The sequence below is a fragment of the Lampetra planeri genome, chromosome 27 (assembly GCF_965212315.1).
Source record: "Lampetra planeri chromosome 27, kcLamPlan1.2.h2, whole genome shotgun sequence".
In the NCBI taxonomy this organism is placed as follows: Eukaryota; Metazoa; Chordata; class Hyperoartia; order Petromyzontiformes; family Petromyzontidae; genus Lampetra; species Lampetra planeri.
Genome location: NC_136133.1, coordinates 10,727,306 through 10,747,867, shown reverse-complemented (window position 1 = coordinate 10,747,867; position 20,562 = coordinate 10,727,306). Strand labels below are relative to the sequence as shown.

The window sequence follows — 20,562 nt, the reverse complement described above, 5'->3', positions numbered from 1 at the left end:
TTGAATTCGGCCCACCGAGTTTCATAGCGCAGCACGCCAACTGCTACACTATTGCACGTACACACGCGCACGTACACACACGCGCGTACACACACGCGCGTGCGCACACACACACGCGCGTGCGCACACCTGTGTGAGGATGTCCTCAGTGTCTGACTGTAGCTCCGCGTTGAGCTGCATGCGTGAGAGGTGCGCTTGCAGCAGGAGGTTCGCCTTGGCGTGGGGGTCGTTAAACTTGGGATTCGTCAGCTTGTTCGGCACCTTCTGTGCCAGCTGCTCTCCCGCACACGCACACACGTGCACGGGCAGGTGAGCACGCGCACACACACAGGCAGATACACACACACAGACACACAGCTGCGGCTATTGTGGTTATCATGGGTGTAGCAATCTTGGTTAGAAAAGTGTGGTTATCGCAGTTGTGGTTATTCTGACTGGTTATTGCGGGTGTGGTTACCGCCTATGTGGTTATCGCGGGTGTGGTTACCGCCTGTGTGGTTACCGCGGGTGTGGTTACCACGTGTGGCACACCTGGCGCAGCAGGACGTCCTCGTGGTGGCGGATAGGAATGGCCGCGTACTCGGACGCGTTGGAGACGATGTCGATGAGGCCGCGGATCTTCGTCTTCGCATTTAGAGACATGCTGAACAGCTCTGAGGGCACGTACACAGAGACATGCTGAACAGGTACAGAGACAAGATTCCCATATAGCCTTAGCAGACGGTTGGGGCAAGTGCTGTTCGCGAGCACCTATGAAGGCCGGCACAGCACACAAGGTGGTGGGAGGCCAGCACCACGCACAGCCGCCTTTGTCTCCCAAGTGGTTCAGATAATCGTCACTGGGTGATGGCTGAGCAGCAATCGAACTCAGGTCGCCAGGTTCATAGCGCAGCGCGCTAACCGCTACACTACCACTCCCCTATACACACACACACAGACATGCTGAACAAGTACACACACACATGCTGAACAGTTCTGAGGGCGTACACAGAGAGACATGCTGAACAGGTACACACACACAGGGCATGGTGAACAGGTACACACAAACATAGAGACATGTTGGTGGTGTAGTTGATGTAGTAGTGAGTGGGTGAGCAGTACTGATGGTGGTGTAGCTGTAGTAGCGAGTGAGTGAACGGTACCGATGGTGGTATAGTTGTGAGTGAGTGGTACCGATGGCGGTGTAGTTGATGTAGTAGTGAGCGAGCAGTACTGTTGGTGGTGTAGTTGATGTAGTATTGAGTGAGTGGTACCGATGGTGGTGTAGTTGATATAGTAATAAGTGCGAGTAAGCGGTGGCAATGGTGGTGTAGTTGATGTAGTAGTGAGTGAGCGAGCGGTAGCAATGGTGGTGTAGTTGATGTAGTAGTGTGTGTGAGCGAGCGGTGGCAATGGTGGTGTAGTTGATGGAATAGTGAGTGTGAGTGAGCGGTGGCAATGGTGGTGTAGTTGATGTAGTAGTGCGAGTGAGTGGTACCGATGATGGTGTAGTTGCAGTAGTGCGAGTGAGCAAGCGGTACCGATGGTGGTGTAGTTGATGTAGTAGTAAGCTGCGATCATGCCCAGGTTGAGCGGCGCTACGTCCATCTCGTCCTCCAGGCTGATGCACTTGCTGTGCTCCAGGTCACCCAGGGTGCTCTCCACCAGCTCCGACAGGTGGTCCGACAGGTGCCGGTGGGATACACCTACAGAGACCCCCCACAATTTAGAGTTAACAGACTGTAGGGACGAGTGCTGTTAGTCAGCACCTATTAAGGCTGGCACGGGACACGATGGGGTGGGTGGCCAGCACCACGCCAGGCCGCCCTCATCTCCTTAGTGGCAAAGGTTTTACACATCACACTCGGTACTCATTTGAGGCTGAGTGGACCTAGGGGAAGCCCAAGACTGGTTAAGATAATCATCACTGGTGTTGGCCGGTGCGGGAATCTAACTCAGGGTCGCCCGGTTCGTAGCGCAGTATAGCGCTAACCACTTTCCATATCGGTCTCTCCACATAATACACGCATTATATTACACATCCCGTTATCCACACGGCCTTATGCGAGTAAGTACAGCAGCATTAACGGTGCCGGACGAGATGGCCGACGGTGTGGCCGGTAGGTGGGCCCTGTGTCCGTGTGTCCCTGTGTGTCCCTGTGTGTCCCTGTGTGTCCCTGTGTGTCCCTGTGTGTCTGTCTAACCCATGTGTCAACGTTTCTGTGTGTATGTACTCGATGTTGAACTTCTTTCACACCGTACGTAACCATTCATGTTAATCGGAGGTATCGATGTGTCCCTGTATGTCCCTGTGTCTCTTTGTCCTTATGTGTCCCTGTGTCTGTGTCCCTGTATGTCCCTGTATCTGTGTGTCTCTGTATCTTTGTGTGTGTGTCCCTGTATCTTTGTGTGTGTGTCCCTATATCTTTGTGTGTGTGTCCCTTATCTTTGTGTGTGTGTCCCTGTATCTTTGTGTGTATGTCCCTTATCTTTGTGTGTGTCCCTGTATCTTTGTGTGTGTGTCCCTGTGGCGGCATGTTTCTGTGTCCATGTGTCTGTGTGTCCGGCCGTGCGCGCACCCTGCAGGTTGTAGTAGTTGGGGTTCTGGGTCATGCGGCGGTACAGGAATGTCCAGGTGAGGTAGTCCACAGCATCCTGCTTGTTCTCGATGGTCTTGGTCACCACCTCGGCGTTGAAGTGGTCGTGGAGGCAGTGGTCCAGGTGCGACTCCACGGGCAGAGGCTCGTAGAGGAATTTCTTGAAGAAGTCCTACACAGCGCCACAGTCACACACACCGTTATCACCCGCCATAACCAACGGTTGCACGTCATCGCGGGTTGCCATGGCGGGGTTGCTGTGGCGCGTTGCCGTGGAGGGGTTGCCATGGAGGGGTTGCCGTGGTGACTCACCTTCTTGGAGCCCTGGCACAGGATGACGCATTTGCCGTCGTCGTCGACGAGGGGGCGGTTGGCACGGCCGACCATCTGCAGCACGTCGAATATTGGGTAGTCCACGTAGCTGCCATCATGTATCACATCACAAACCACATCACGAACCGCATCACATCATACACCACATCACACACATCGTACACCACATCACACACGCATCATGTCCCACATAACGTACCACACACAAATATCACCCATATAACCAGAGTCGACCTAAAGGAGAGCCCAGTACCAGTTCAGAGAATCGTCACTGGTGTTGGCTGTGAGTGGAAATCGAACTTGGGTCGCTAGGTTCGTAGCACAGCGCGCTAACTGCGACACTATCCCTCCCCCAACACATCCACACCATGTTATACCAGACACACACACAACAGAGACGCGACACATATACCACATTACATATCACATACCGCACACCACAGGTAGTGAGGTGAGCATTTAAGTACTGGGGAGTTGGGGGTGAGCGGGAGTGAGGGGTGCAGTGAGTGAGGGTGACTGATGGTGAGGACTCGCTCGAGAAACTTACAATTGTGAGTGAGGGTGAGTGATTGTGAGCGAGGGTGAGCAAGTGATGGTGAGGCCGAATTCTTACACGTGGATATTGCCATTTTAGTGAGTGCGAGCGAGGGATGGTAAGGCCGAGTACTCATGCGTGGATCTTGACATTATCGTGAGGGTCAATGATTGTGAGTGAGGGTGAGTGATTGTGAGGGTGAGTGAGGGTGAGTGAGGGTGAGTGATTGTGAGTGAGGGTGAGTGAGGGTGAGTGATGGTGAGGGTGAGCGAGGGATGGTGAGGGTGAGTACTCACGCATGGATCTTGCCGTTGTAGTGCTGCGTATCCATGACGACCACGAGGTGCGCCGCCACCTTCATCCCCCAGCAGAGCGAGCGCGACGCCACCACCACCTGCACCGCCCCTGCACCACCACAATTACTGTAGCACAACTATAGCCACCACCTGCACCACCACAACCACCATCACCACCGCTATAGCCACTACCACCCTGCACCGCTCCTGGACCACCACGTCCACTATAGCCACCACCACCATCACCTGCACCACCACAAACACGCCCACCACTATAGCCACCACTACTATAGAGACCACCTGCACCGCCTCTGCACCACCACCACGATAGCCACCATCACCACCACAGCCAACACTACGATAGCCACCACCACCATCACCTAACACCACCCCTGCACCACCACCACAACCACTGTAGTCACTACTATAGTCACCTCCACCTGCACTACACATCCACCACGACCACTATCGAGCCACCACTACCACCACCTGCACTCTCTGCTCCACCACAACCACCACTGTAGCCACCACCACCACTAATAAAGCCACCACCTGCACCACCCCTGCAACACCACAACCACCACAGTTGTGAGCGCTGTCAGCGCCACCGAGTGGATGGAACCCCGCTTCTGCAGCTTGTGGCTGCAAGGTGAAGTGTGGCGGGCAGTCAACGGACAGCCACGAGGCTGTCAGTTGGGGCAATTTAGGGAATAGGACAGCAGATGTAAAAAAGGGGTCAAATAGCAATTGGGGGCAGTTAAGTCTGGAGATGAAAGGGAGTGACGAGGTTGTGAGAGCTCCATAGGAAGTTATAGGATAAATAAGTACAGGAGTGTAAACAACAAATTGCCAATTGTTACAATGCGAAGTAATATATTTTACTAATTGTGATACCCATTCTGGGTACAAAATATACACAATTGTCAGCGTCTTCTCTTATTTCGATTTAAAGCTTTCGTGACTGCAGGGATTCATCTTCTTGGTTCTTTCGGTAAAGTCACGTAGAAGGGAAGTAATAACATAATACAAATAAAACATAATAAAATAATTCTCACGACGTTTCGGCCACAACGCAAGCAGCCGTCCTCAGGTGAAGAATGAAACCACCACCAAGCTTGGAGCGTATATTTAAGCTGGGTTGGAGGGGGGAAGAAGAGCGCCTTGACAAAATAATTTGCATATCAAGGGGAATTTAGCATATTTATGGGAAATGCGTAGGAGGTGGGCGGGGGGTTTCAAAGTCATATTATGCCCGTACATTATGCAGGATTAGCAGCATCAAAGGGAGGGGATGGGGGTAGCATTAACAAAGGGAAGGAATGTTAATAGTATGTAGCAGCAGTTACTAAACAACCACGTAAAAAACTAAAGTATAAACTACATAGTATCATCAGTATACTAAATATACTCTCCAATAAGCCGAGCTATTAACAGTAAGTAATACATTAAAATTCAATGTCGCAAAAAATGTAATATGCTTCCAGCTAAACTTTTTTCTCTTACATCACACGGGTCTACCCCGTACTATATACTACCATAGACAAACCCAACATTAAATTATATACTGTATTACTATACACCACTCTATTCCTTTCATCTATAATATTACCACAAGTATTATTCTACCCACCCTACTGTATACCAGACTGCTGTATATTCACTATACAATTACGATACTGTATATTACCTTATACATTGTATTAAACATTACAATTTTATACTATTTATACAATCTGCTATACGCTATACCATTGACCGTCGCGTGAAAGATACCAAGAGGAAGCAACAAAATATGTCAATGGGAGAGTGGTGAAAGCAGGCTTGCAGCGGAGCAAAGAATCCATTCCCTGTGGAGAATACAAGATATATAGTCAATGCCAGTGAGTGGACTGCGGTCTGAAAGTCACCGTAAACGTGAACACAATCAGTTAAGATCCGAAATAGTTTATTACGTCCGTCCAATGATTGCTGAGCCAGAATCCATCTTCTCGGTTGAAATTGTCTCTGTGTTTGTATATGTGGATCACCTCATGAACGAATCTCTCATGGTAGCCAGATGGCTTGCAGAGAACCTCTGTCTTGGAGAAGTCAATGTCATGTGAGCCCACTGAATTGTAACAGTGATTTGCCACGGCTGAGGTGTTTGTCCTACCGTGTTTCAGGTCTGCTTTATGTTCACGGATGTGGTCCGAGACATGTCATTTGGTTTCTCCAATGTAACTGCTACCACAGAGGCAACTTAGTTTGTAGACGCCAGGGAACTGTATGTCTGGAACCACATCTTTTACAGACGGGACCAGATCACAGATTTTATGTACTGTGTTGAATCGGACCTGGATCTTGTGTTTAATCAGGATTTTGGAGATCTTTTTTGTGACCCCAACAATGTAGGGTAAGGTGATGGTTTTGAAAGGCTCCTCAACAGGATCCTTCTTGATGGTTGGAGTGATGGCTTTGCGGATTGTATAGGCGGAATAACCATTAGCCTTAAGAGCTTGGCGTACGTGTTTGAGTTCACTGGCAATGTGTTCCTGGTCGGAGATGAATTGGGCTCTATGGTATAGAGTCTTGATGAGGGAGCTCTTCTGGGATGGATGGTGGTGGGAATCCGGTTTTAGGTAAGCATCCGTATGGGTGGCTTTCCTGTAGACAGAATGGCTCATTGAACCATCAGGTCTCCATTTAATTAGGACATCCAAAATGGGTAGCTTGCCATCTTTTTCGACTTCCATGGTGAATCTGATGGCTGGGTGTATGGAATTGATGTGGTCGAGGAATTGGTCTAGAGCAGGCCGGCCATGTGGCCAGATGACAAAAGTGTCATCTACGTACCTCTTCCATAAGGTCAGGCGTAGAGTGGCAGTCTGGATGGCGTCAGTCTCAAATTTCTCCATGAAAACGTTGGCTACAACCGCAGATAGGGGGGAGCCCATTGGGGTGCCCTCAGTTTATTTGTAGAAAGTTCCATTCCCGGTGAAGTATGTATTGGTTAAGCAGTGTCTCACCAAGAGGGGTACCTCAGTATTCAGTCCTTGATGAACCAAGTCTTCAATGATTGCGATGGTGTCAGGTACAGGAACTTTGGTGAATAATGAGACCACATCAAAACTGACAAGCAGGTTGTCTGGGGACATCGAAAATCAAGGGAATTTCCCTTAAACACAAGATCCAGGTCCGATTCAACACAGTACATAAAATCCGTGATCTGGTCCCATCTGTAAAATATGTGGCTCCAGACATACAGTACCCTGGCGTCTACAAACTAAGTTGCCTCTGTGGTAGCAGTTACATTGGAGAAACCAAACGACATGTCTCGGACCGCATCCGTGAACATAAAGCAGACCTGAAACACGGTAGGACAAACACCTCAGCCATGGCAGATCACTGTTACAATTCAGTGGGCTCACATAACATTGACTTCTCCAAGACAGAGGTTCTCTGCAAGCCATCTGGCTACCATGAGAGATTCGTTCATGAGGCGATCCACATATACAAACACAGAGACAATTTCAACCGAGAAGATGGATTCTGGCTCAGCAATCATTGGACGGACGTAATAAACCATTTTGGATCTTAACTGATTGTGTTCACGTTTACGGTGACTTTCAGACCGCAGTCCACTCACTGGCATCTAACCTATATAATTCATTTTTTGTCTGTCTGTCTGTCCGTCCATCTGTCCGTCTGCGTACGCTCGCTCGCGGGGGATTTGGCTCTCGGATCATGGGGTTCGCCGAGATAAAATTTTGCCGTTGGGCACGCCCCCAGCCCCGCGGTGAACATAGGCATTTCCGATTTTTCGTCTCTAAACTTTAAATCGGACCGATTATCGATTTAGTGCGATTTCTCTTTATTTATTTATTTACTCTTGCCGACCGGCACGTGACAAAGCACGCCATTGCGCATGCGCGAAGGCGGTTGCCCCTGGCAACGGGCGGTTGGCCCCTGGCAAAAGGGCGGTTGCCCCTGGTAACGGGCAGCAACGCCGTCGCTGCTGGGTGGACGCCATTTTAATTCCCGTTAAAAATATGCGCACGCATTAACACGCGACACTGAGGTAAATTCATCAAAGTTTCACGTCCTCTTCACTCCCCCCCACCCCAATGTGTGCAATTACTATTATAGGGTCGGTAGATAATAAAATTCTAGCGATTAGACAGTATTATTGTAGCGCGGGGGGGGGGGGGGTAGCGACCCTACTACCCAGCCTCGGCCGGGTGGGCAATCTAGGCGAGGCCGGAGGCTCTGCACGGTACTAGGCCTCGACACCCCACACTTGTCAGGCGAAGACTTTGTGCTATAAACTCGATATACCCAGCATTGCCCGGGAGAAAAATACATTTAAAATCTTCTGAAAACTTTAAAAGATAACATACCAATGAAAATACAACTGTGTAATTTAAAATTTAAAACCGACCGCGCCAAGAATCGATTCTCTGAATCGCGCAAAGGAATCGAAGGTTGTCGACTCCTTAAGAATCGGCTTATTCCCGTTTAATATAAGTTGGTTATAGAGTTGATATAAACTGCTACGAATGGGAAATATCCGGGGCAAAAATATAATTAAAAACTCCTGAAAACTTTAAAACATAACATACCAATGAAAATAAAACTCTGTAATTAAAAATGTAGCCCAAGCGCGAAAAGAAGCGATTCTTTGCAATCGTTGAAGGAATCGAGGGTTGTAGATTACTTTAGAATCGCCCTATTCCCTTTTTAACAAACTGCGTTTCGCCAAGTTTGCTTAACATTTCCAACAGACACACACATTCACACATTTAGCTTTTACATTTAACATACAAAACGTCAGCATGTACTGCTGTCATCATAGGCAAAAATATATACACCCTCACCACTCTCCCTCACCACTCACCCTCACCATTCACTATCACTCACCACTCACTATCACCACTCACCATCACTCACACTCACCCTCACCACCACTACTCACCATCACCACTCTCCCTCACCACTCTCTCTCCACTCTCACCACTCTCTCACCACTCACCCTTCTCCCTCAACACTCACGCTCACCCTCACCAATCATCCTCGCCCTTACCACCACCACTCATCCTCACCACTCGCCACCACCACTCACCCTCAACACTCACCCTCACCACCACCACTCACCTTCACCACTCACCTCTCACCACTCACCTCTCACCACTCACCTCTCACCACTCACCTCTCACCACTCACCACTCACCACTCACCTCTCACCACTCACCCTCACCACTCACTCTCACCACTCACCCTCACCACTCACTCTCACCACTCACTCTCACCACTCACCCTCACCACTCACCCTCACCACTCACACTCACCACTCACACTCACCACTCACACTCACCACAGACCCCTCACCACTCACACTCACCACAGACCCCTCACCACTCACACTCACCACTCACACTCACCACAGACCCTTCACCACTCACCGTCACCACTCACCTCTCACCACTCACCACTCACCTCTCACCACTCACCCTCACCACTCACTCTCACCACTCACTCTCACCACTCACCCTCACCACTCACTCTCACCACTCACTCTCACCACTCACTCTCACCACTCACCCTCACCACTCACCCTCACCACTCACCCTCACCACTCACACTCACCACTCACACTCACCACAGACCCCTCACCACTCACACTCACCACTCACACTCACCACAGACCCTTCACCACTCACCCTCACCACTCACCCTCACCACTCACCCTCACCCTCACCACTCACCCTCACCACTCACCACTCACCCTCACCACTCACGCTCACCCCTCTCCCTCACCACTCACACTCACCACTCATCCTCACCACTCTTCCTCACCAGTCTTCCTCACCACTCTTCCTCACTCCTCACCACTCACCCTCACCACTCACCCTCACTACTCACTAATCACTAATCACCCTCACCACTCACCCTCACCACTCACTACTCACCCTCACCACCACTACTCACCCTCACCACTCTCCCTTACCACTCACCTTCACCATTCACCCCTTTCCCTCACCACTCACGCTCACCACTCACCCTCACCAACCATCCTCACCCTCACCACCACCACTCTCCCTCACCACTCTCCCTCACCACTCACCCTCACCTTAACCACTCACCTTCACCACTCACCCTCTCCAATCACCCTCAGCACTCACCACTCACCCTCACCACTCACCCTCACCGCTCACCCTCACCATTCACCCTCACCACTCACCCTGACCACTCACCCTCACCACTCACCACACACCTTCACCACTCACCACTCTTCTTCACTACTCACCCTCACCACTCACCCTTACCCCTCACTACTCACCGCGCTCCCTCACCACTCACCCTCACTGCTCACCACTCACCCTCACCACTCACCATCACTGTGGTGGTGGTACCTGCTATCATGACAGTAGTACAAGCTGACGTTTTGTATGTGTAATGTCAAAAGCTAAATTAGTGAATGTGTGTGTCTGTAAGAAATGTTAAGCATACTTGGCGACACGTAGGAAAGTTTGTTTTTTTTAAACGGGAATAGGGTGAGTGGTGGTGGTGAGGGCGAGTGGTTAGGGTGAGTAGTGAGGGTGAGTAGTGAGGGTGAGGGTGAGTGGTGAGGGTGAGTGGTGAGGGTGAGTGGTGAGGGTGAGTGGCGGTTGTGAGTGGTGATTAGTGAGGGGTGAGTGGTGAGGGTGAGTGGTGAAGGTGAGTGGTGAGGGTGTGATTGGTGCGGATGAGTGGTGAGTAGTGAGGGTGAGTGGTGAGGGTGAGTGATGAGGGTGAGTGGTGAGGGTGAGTGGCGGTTGTGAGTGGTGATTAGTGAGGGGTGAGTGGTGAGGGTGAGCGTGAGTGGTGAGTGGTGAGGGTGAGTGGTGAGCGGTGAGGGTGAGCAGTGAGGGTAAGTGGTGATTGGTGAGGGTGTGATTGATGAGGATGAGTGGTGAGGGTGAGTGGTTGTTGAGGGTGAGTGGTGAGGGTGAGTGGTGAGAGTGAGTGGTGAGGGTGAGTGGCGGTTGTGAGTGGTGATTAGTGAGTGGTGAGGGTGAGTGGTGAGCATGAGTGGTGAGCGTGAGTGGTGAGCCTGAGTGGTGAGGGTGAGTGGTGAGGGTGAGTGGTGATTGGTGAGGATGAGTGGTGAGTAGTAAGGGTGAGTGGTGAGGGTGAGTGGCGGTTGAGTGGCGGTTGTGAGTGGTCAGGGTGAGTGGTGAGGGTGTGATTGGTGAGGATGAGTGGTGAGTAGTAAGGGTGAGTGGTGAGGGTGAGTGGTGTGCGTGAGTGGTGTATACTTGGCGACACGTAAGCAAGTTTTTTTTTAAAACGGGAATAGGGTGAGTGGTGGTGGTGAGGGTGAGTAGTGAGGGTGAGTGGTGAGCGTGAGTGGTGAGCGTGACTGGTGAGTGGTGAGGGTGAGTGGTGAGGGTGAGTGGTGAGGGAGAGTGGTGAGTGTGGTGAGTGGTGAGTGTGGTGAGTGGTGAGGGTGAGTGGTGGTTGTGAGTGATGATTAGTGAGGGGTGAGGGTGAGCGTGAGTGGTGAGCGGTGAGGGTGAGCAGTGAGGGTGAGTGGTGATTGATGAGGGTGTGATTGATGAGGATGAGTGGTGAGGGTGAGTGGTTGTTGTGAGCGTGAGTGGTGAGGGTGAGTGGTGAGTGGTGAGTGGTGAGGGGTGAGAGTGAGTGGTGAGGGTGAGTGGTGAAGGTGAGTGGCGGTTGGTGAGTGGTGAGGGTGAGTGGTAATGGTGAGTGGTGAGGGTGAGTGGTAATGGTGAGTGGTGAGCGTGAGTGGTGAGCATGAGTGGTGAGGGTGAGTGGTGATTGGTGAGGGTGAGTGGTGATTGGTGAGGGTGTGATTGGTGAGGATGAGTGGTGAGTAGTGAGGGTGAGTAGTGAGGGTGAGTGGTGAGGGTGAGTGGTGAGGGTGAGTGGCGGTTGTGAGTGGCGGTTGTGAGTGGTGATTAGTGAGTGGTGAGGGTGAGTGGTGAGCGTGAATGGTGAGGGTGAGCGGTGAGCGTGAATGGTGAGGGTGAGCGGTGAGCGTGAGTGGTGAGGGTGAGTGGTGATTGGTGAGGGTGAGCGGTGAGGGTGAGTGGTGATTGGTGAGGGTGTGATTGGTGAGGATGGGTGGTGAGTGGTGAGGGTGAGTGATAAGGGTGAGTGGTGAGGGTGAGTGGTTGTTGTGAGGGTGAGTGGTTGTTGTTAGGGTGAGTGGTGAGGGTGAGTGGTGAGGGTGAGTGGCGGCTGTGAGTGGTGATTAGTGAGTGGTGAGGGTGAGTGGTAATGGTGAGTGGTGAGCGTGAGTGGTGAGGGTGAGTGGTGAGCGTGAGTGGTGAGGGTGAGTGGTGAGCGTGAGTGGTGAGGGTGAGTGGTGATTGGTGAGGGTGAGTGGTGATTGGTGAGGGTGTGATTGGTGAGGATGAGTGGTGAGTAGTGAGGGTGAGTGGTGAGGGTGAGTGGCGGTTGTGAGTGGCGGTTGTGAGTGGTGATTAGTGAGTGGTGAGGGTGAGTGGTGAGCGTGAGTGGTGAGTGGTGAGCGTGAGTGGTGAGGGTGAGTGGTGATTGGTGAGGGTGTGATTGGTGAGGATAAGTGGTGAGTAGTGAGGGTGAGTGGTGAGGGTGAGTGGTGAGGGTGAGTGAGTGGTGAGGGTGAGTGGCGGTTGTGAGTGGTGATTAGTGAGGGGTGAGTGGTGAGGGGTGAGCGTGAGTGGTGAGGGTGAGTGGTGAGGGTGAGCAGTGAGGGTGAGTGGTGATTGGTGAGGGTGTGATTGGTGAGGATGGGTGGTGAGTGGTGAGGGTGAGTGGTAAGGGTGAGTGGTGAGCGGTGAGGGTGAGTGGTTGTTGTGAGGGTGTGGTTGTTGTGAGGGTGAGTGGTGAGGGTGAGTGGTGAGGGTGAGTGGCGGTTGTGAGTGGTGATTAGTGAGTGGTGAGGGTGAGTGGTAATGGTGAGTGGTGAGCGTGAATGGTGAGGGTGAGTGGTGATTGGTGAGGGTGAGTGGTGATTGGTGAGGGTGTGATTGGTGAGGATGAGTGGTGAGTAGTAAGGGTGAGTGGTGAGGGTGAGTGGTGAGGGTGAGTGGTGAGGGTGAGTGGCGGTTGTGAGTGGCGGTTGTGAGTGGTGATTAGTGAGTGGTGAGGGTGAGTGGTGAGCGTGAGTGGTGAGTGGTGAGGGTGAGCGGTGAGCGTGAGTGGTGAGGGTGAGGATGTGATTGGTGAGGATGAGTGGTGAGTAGTGAGGGTGAGTGGTGAGGGTGAGTGGTGAGGATGAGTGAGTGGTGAGGGTGAGTGGCGGTTGTGAGTGGTGATTAGTGAGGGGTAATGGTGAGTGGTGAGCATGAGTGGTGAGGGTGAGTGGTGAGGGTGAGTGGTGAGGGTGAGCAGTGAGCAGTGAGGGTGAGTGGTGATTGGTGAGGGTGTGATTGGTGAGGATGGGTGGTGAGTGGTGAGGGTGAGTGGTAAGGGGTGAGCGGTGAGGGTGAGTGGTTGTTGTGAGGGTGAGTGGTTGTTGTGAGGGTAAGTGGTGATGGTGATTGGTGAGGGTGAGTGGCGGTTGTGAGTGGTGATTAGTGAGTGGTGAGGGGTAATGGTGAGTGGTGAGCGTGAGTGGTGAGTGGTGAGCGTGAGTGCTGAGCGGTGATAAGTGAGGGTGAGCGGTGAGGGGTGAGCGGTGAGGGTGAGTGGTTGTTGTGAGGGTGAGTGGTTGTTGTGAGGGTAAGTGGTGATGGTGATTGGTGAGGATGAATGGTGAGGGTGAGTGGTGAGGGTGAGTGGTGAAGGTGAGTGGCGAGCGGTGAGTGGTGAGGGTGAGTGGTGAGGGATGAGTGGTGAGGGGTGAGAGAGTGGTTAGTGGTGAGGGTGAGTGGTGAGGGTGAGTGGTGAGGTTGAGTGGTGAGGGTTAGTGGAGAGTGGTGAGGGTGAGTGGTGATTGGTTAGTGGTGATTGGTGAGGATGAGTGGTGAGTAGTGAGGGTGAGTGGTGAGGGCGAGTGGTGGTTGTGATGGAGAGTGGTGAGGGTGAGTGGTGAGGGTGAGTGGTGAGGCTGAATGGTGAGTTGAATGGTGAGAGTGAGTGGTGAGGGAGGGTGGTGAGGGTGAGTGGTGAGGGTGAGTGGTGAGGGAGAGTGTTGAGGGTTAGTGGTGAGGGTGAGTGGTGATTGGTGAGGGTGAATGGTGAGGGTGAATGGTGAGGGTGAGTGGTGAGGGAGATTGGTGAGTGGTGAGTGGTGAGTGTGAGTGGTGAGTAGTGAGTGGTGAGTGTGAGTGGTGAGGATGAGTGGTGAGGGTGAGCTGAGTGGTGAAGGTGAGTGGTGAGTACAGTCAATATGCACTGTTGTAATCATAGCAGGTACCATCACCACAGTACGTACTGCTCTCATCAGAGCGGGTACCACCACCCCCACCACAGTATGTACTAATGTCATCATCGCAGGTACCACCACACTCGGTATGTACTGCTGTCATTCATAGCAGGTTCCACCACCACAATATGTACTCCTCTCATCATAGCAGATACCACCACAATATGCACTGCTGTAATCATAGCAGGTACCACCACAGCAGTATGCACTGCTGTAATCATAGGTACCACCACAGCAGTATATACAGCTGTAATCATAGTATATACCACCACAGCAGTATGCACTGCTGCAATCATAGTATGTACCACCACAGTCAGTATGCACTGCTGTAATCATAGCAGGTACCACCAGTCAGTATGCACTGCTGTAATCATAACAGGTACCAACACAGCAGTATGGACTGCTGTAATCATAGCAGGTACCACCACAGTATGCACAGCTGTAATCATAGCAGGTACCACCACAATATGCACTGCTGTAATCATTGCAGGTACCACCACAATATGCACTACTGTAATCATAGCAGGTACCACCACAATTTGCACTACTGTAATCATAGCAGGTACCAACACAGTATGTACTGCTGTAATCATAGCAGGTACCTCCACAATACGCACTACTGTAATCATAGCAGGTACCACCACAATATGCACTGCTGTAATCATAGCAGGTACCACCACAATATGCACTGCTGTAATCATAGCAGGTATCACCACAGCAGTATGCACTGCTGTAATCATAGTAGGTACCACCACAGTCAGTATGCACTGCTGTAATCATAGCAGGTACCACCACAATATGCACTGCTGTAATCATAGCAGGTACCAACACAATATGCACTGCTGTAATCATAGCAGGTACCACCAGTCAGTATGCACAGCTGTAATCATAGCAGGTACCACCACAATATGCACTGCTGTAATCATAGCAGGTACCAACACAGTCAGTATGCACTGCTGTAATCATAGCAGGTACCAACACAGTATGTACTGCTGTAATAATAGCAGGTACCACCAGTCAGTATGCACTGCTGTAGTGATAGCAGGTATCACCACAGCAGTATGCACTGCTGTAATCATAGCAGGTATCACCACAATATGCACTACTGTAATCATAGCAGGTACCACCACAATATGCACTGCTGTAATCATAGCAGGTACCACCACAATATGCACTGCTGTAATCATAGCAGGTACCACCACAATATGCACTACTGTAATCATAGCAGGTACCACCACAATATGCACTGCTGTAATCATAGCAGGTACCAACACAGTATGTACTGCTGTAATAATAGCAGGTACCACCACAATATGCACTGCTGTAATCATAGCAGGCACCACCACAATATGCACTGCTGTAATCATAGCAGGTACCACCAGTCAGTATGCACAGCTGTAATCATAGCAGGTACCTCCACAATATTCACTGCTGTAATCATAGCAGGTACCACCACAATATGCACTACTGTAATCATAGCAGGTATCACCGCAATATGCACTACTATAATCATAGCAGGTACCAACACAGTATGTACTACTGTAATAATAGCAGGTATCACCACAGCAGTATGCACTGCTATAATCATAGCAGGTACCACCACAGTCAGTATGCACTGCTGTAATCATAGAAGGTACCACCACAGTCAGTATGCACTGCTGTAGTGATAGCAGGTATCACCACAGCAGTATGCACTGCTGTAATCATAGCAGGTACCACCACAGTCAGTATGCACTGCTGTAATCATAGCAGGTACCACCACAATATTCACTGCTGTAATCATAGCATGTATCACCGCAATATGCACTGCTGTAATCATAGCAGGTACCACCACAATATGCACTACTGTAATCATAGCAGGTACCACCACAATATGCACTACTATAATCATAGCAGGTACCACCACAATATGCACTTCTGTAATCATAGCAGGTACCAACACAGTATGTACTGCTGTAATCATAGCAGGTACCACCAGTCACTATGCACTGCTATAATCATAGCAGGTACCACCAGTCAGTATGCACTGCTGTAGTGATAGCAGGTACCACCTCAGTCGGTATACACTGCTGTAGTGATAGTAGATACTGCTATCGAGTTGGTAGATACTAAAACAGTCAGTATATACCACTACAGTCAGTCAATACTGCTACAGTCAGTATATACTACTATACAGTCAGTACATACTACCATGGTGAGTAGCTACTAGAGTCAGTAGATACTATTATAGAGTGAGTAGATACTGCTATAGATTTTGTAGTTACTACTACAGTCAGTGGATACAACTGTAGGGGTGTTAGAGAGAGAGCCGTTATGCATGGCAGCTTATGGGAAACAAACACAGTGGGCGGGGCTACGTGAGTGCACGGGGGGGGTGCTCTCAACGACGTCCGCACCAGGCAGCCCGGGGCCCCACCCCTCAGCGGGGGTGGAGTATAAAGGGGGATGTGTCAGAGGGCTCGGGGCAGAATGTTAAAGCTAAACCAGTGAAGACCGAAGATCGTCTAGCTAGAGCCCTGGACTCCCCTGGGACGCCGCCCTTGTCAGGGCCGCGCAGGACCGAGCCAGCGGCGTGGTCCCGAGAACCAGAGCTAGTGCTCTGGGACTCCGGGTACCGTAGCCCGACTTACCAGTGTCGGGCCAGACAGCCTCCCCTAGCCCGTTAGTGGAGGACTAGGAGGTAGGTCAGAGATAGCTAGCAGTGTATTCCCAGCTAGCCGGGTGAGGGGGCCGATACCCCCTCTAGTATTGTATGTCCACAGTTGTGACTACTTGTACGGAATAAATACGTGTGCCTCACCAACGGTGTCCAAGAGTCATCAACAGTACTTCATCTGGTGTCAGAACAACTACGAACATGGACACGCGCCGGACAGCTCGAGCCGGAGTACCGCAGGTGGAGGACACCGCTGAAATTGTCGAGCCCGAGACGGCTCAACAAGACATCGTGCAGCCGGGGCCGGACGCATTCTTACCGGGGCATCAGGATGAAGAGGAGCCGCCATCAGAAGGGCTGAGGCTGGCTCACGCGAGGCTGGCGGAGCTGCTTTACGCCGCTGCCGCCACACTCGAACACATCACGCGGCTGGGGGCTGGTGGACCACCACGGGGCGAGGAGAACCGACGTCCGATGCGCCTTCCCGCCATCTCATCGGATTCAAACTTTGAATCTCCCGCCATCGCCGCAGCAGCTGCTGAGGGCGTGGCCGGCCTGAACCTCGGGTCCAACATCGCTCTCGCTGGGGATGCCGCGTCACCGCCAGCGGAGGGAGCGTCATCACGGCTGCGACAGGCGATACCATCTGCCGTTCGCGCCGAAGCGCAGCCGAGTTACGGGGACAGTAGCCTGCGAGCTTCCATGGCGACCGCTGCGCTGCACCAACGGCTGCCTCCGCTCAAAGAGTTTGTTGGCGCGGAGGGCGACTGGGGCGGCTTCCAGCGACGCTTCCTCGCCCACCAAGAAATGGCACGGTGGTCGGATGCTGAGGCTCTCTGCGCGCTGCCAGCGCTCCTCGACAGCGACGCACTCGCCGCCTTTACATCGGCGCCGAGGGAGAAGCGCTCCACGCTACAGATGGCGCTGCAGTTGCTGGCCGGGGTCTACGGACCTTCAGCGGAATGCAGGCAGCAGTTTTACGATCGCCAGCGGGGTGCAAAGGAGTCGCCCCTGGCGTACAGGACGAGTCTCCTGGCACTGGCGAAGACGGCCTTCCCTCGAATGGACGACGACGGCGTGGACGCCATGGTCACAGAAAAAATCCTCCTGCTGGCAGACGACCTGGACATCGCCGTCGTTGCACAGGAGGACACGGAGATGAGTTCCATCCAGGCTGCGCGGCTCCTCCACGCCAACCTGCTGTCACAGCGTCGGAAAGCCAGCAGGGCAGCGGCCGGGCGTGCGGTGGCTGCAGCCACCCTCCCGGTGGAGGAGGTTTACGCCGTCGACCGTCGACGGCAGCAGGGGACGGGAGCACGGTCGGGCCGGGATGGGTCGAGCCGCTTCGACCGTCCGTCATCGCCGCCGGCGCTCCCGCGTTGCTTCAACTGCGGCCTCCGGGGCCATGTCGCCTAGGGGTGCCGCTCTCCTCGGCAGCGCGGGACGACGCCTCGACAGGACGCCGGCCCTCCTCCTCCCAAGCTCCATCAACATAATCTGGCGAGTCGCGGCACCCCTCATGTTTGGCCCAAGCACACACTCGTCACACACTCGCACACCGCAACGAACGAGGGGCCGACATTGCGCTGCGACGGGCCAACACGCACCACTATGGGGACTCAAATCGAACCCAGGCAGTGGTCCATGTTGGCCCATCGCGTTGTGGCCGCGTCGTCGGGGTCGTCGGCCGTGGTGGGACACATTGACGGGGTGGAGGTACGCATCCTGGTCGATACGGGGGCATCGGCGACCATCATTTCCGAACTCATTTACAATATTCTACCTGTCCAGAGCCGTCCTTCACTGCCGGTTAACGTCCCATTCTATGCTGCTAACGGGGGCTCTCTTGGCATCATCGGACAGATTCGAGCGCAAATTTGTATCGGGGATATCAAATTGTCGGGCCCGATTTTTGTTTCCTCCTCGCTGGCGGTTCCGTGCCTGCTGGGGACGGACTTTTTGGGCAAAATGCCGATTCGTATTTTAATAGACCAGGGATGCATTGAGCTCCCGTCGGGACGACGCATGGCGTTCCTGCCTTCCCCTACTGCGGCTCGGACGGCGTTCGTAACAGTACCAGCGTTCGTTGTTAAAACAGTTCGTGTGCCACCGGGAGCTCAAATGTTGGTGCCTCTAAAACTTCGTCGGCCCTTCGCTGAGGGCATTGGGGACCAGGGAATTCTGCTGGGACCATCTAGGGCCGGGGTTAGTGGACCTCATTTGATTCCGGCCCAGACCGTCGTAAGAGGGGACGGGGACCCTTTCATCGCGGTCCTCAATGTGGGGTCGCAGACAGTGGTAGTTCCGCAAGGGACGGTGCTTGCTCACGCGACACCGGTGCCCTGCGAGGAACCTGTTGCGAATCACGTCGGCACTGCTCCCCGGCCGCACCCACATTCGGACAGCGATGGAGGGTGGCTCGATGCGCTTTGTGCGGGATCGACGGACCTGTCAAATTCAGAGCGCCAACAGCTTAGAACACTACTGCGGGAATTTTCCGACGTTTTCAGTCGGGACAAATACGATTTGGGTTGCACTCATCTGCTGCGTCACCATATTGACACAGGTGACAGCGCGCCAATACGCCAGAATCCGTTTCGGTTAAGTCCCGCCGAAAAGGACCATGTCAAATCGGCTATTGATGACATGTTAGCCGCCGACATCATTTCTCCTTCCACCAGCCCTTGGGGAGCGCCAATCGTCCTGGTTAAAAAGCAGGACGGCTCGTTGCGGTTTTGCGTTGATTTACGGCGCCTTAACAAAATTTCGGTTGCCGACGCATACCCGCTCCCACGGATGGACGAATCGCTGGACGCCTTGGCGGGAGCGCGATTCTTCTCCACACTGGATTTACTTTCGGGATTCTGGCAGCTTCCTCTGGACGATGATTCAAAGCCTAAAACTGCTTTCCGTACACCGCACGGCCTGTTCCAATTCAACCGGTTGCCGATGGGCTTACACTCAGCGCCGGCAACTTTCCAGCGTTTGATGGAATTGGTTTTGGCTGGATTGCAATGGGAGTCGTGCCTGATTTATTTGGATGACGTTATCGTCTTTAGTAAAACTTTTGACGAACATCTCCAGAGGTTGCGGGCGGTTTTCCTAAAGATGCGTGCTGCTAATCTTAAATTCAAACCCCAAAAATGTCATTTGTTACGCGATTCGGTGCGTTATTTGGGGCACATCGTGGGGCGCTCAGGTATTGCTACCGATCCCGCCAAAACGCAGTGTGTCAGCTCCTGGCCGACTCCCACCTCAGTGGGAGAGGTCAGGAGTTTCATTGGCTTCGCGTCGTATTACCGACGGTTCGTCGCTGATTTTGCGACGATTGCCAAACCCCTACACGCTTTAACATCAAAAGGGGTTCGGTTCCACTGGGGTCAGGAGGAGGAGGCTGCTTTCTGCTCCCTTCGGGACGCCCTGGTAAAAGCTCCTCCCTTGATTTACCCCGATTTTTCGGAACCATTTTTGCTCGACACCGATGCGAGCAACACGGGTATTGGGGGCGTGCTTTCCCAGGTGGTTGACGGCGTGGAATGGGTGGTTGCGTACGGCAGTCGGGTGTTGTCTCCAGCGGAGCAAAGATATTGTGTCACCCATAGGGAACTGTTGGCAATTGTCTATTTCATCCAACAGTATCGCCCATATCTGTACGGTCGGCATTTCACCGTCCGCACAGATCATGCGGCACTGCAGTACGCCCTGCGAGTTCAACAGCCATCGGGACAATTGTCCCGATGGTTGGAGATCCTCCAGGATTTTGATTTCGAAACCACCTACCGTAAGGGCGTTCGCCACACCAACGCGAACGCTCTGTCGCGCATGCCAAC

The 20,562-nt window shown here is 52.5% G+C and overlaps 1 protein-coding gene across 1 annotated transcript in view; it reads right to left on the bottom strand.

The window, feature by feature from the left end:
* Positions 1-20,562, bottom strand: part of SNRNP200 (small nuclear ribonucleoprotein U5 subunit 200) — a 61,996-nt gene that overhangs the window by 8,911 nt on the left and 32,523 nt on the right. Inside the window, exons 35-40 of the mRNA XM_078607493.1 lie at positions 3,741-3,849; positions 2,889-2,997; positions 2,559-2,748; positions 1,521-1,685; positions 532-653; positions 130-273 (exon numbers count right to left, since the gene is read on the bottom strand). Coding sequence (XP_078463619.1) covers positions 130-273; positions 532-653; positions 1,521-1,685; positions 2,559-2,748; positions 2,889-2,997; positions 3,741-3,849 — 839 coding nt within the window. The remainder of the gene's footprint in view (positions 1-129; positions 274-531; positions 654-1,520; positions 1,686-2,558; positions 2,749-2,888; positions 2,998-3,740; positions 3,850-20,562) is intronic.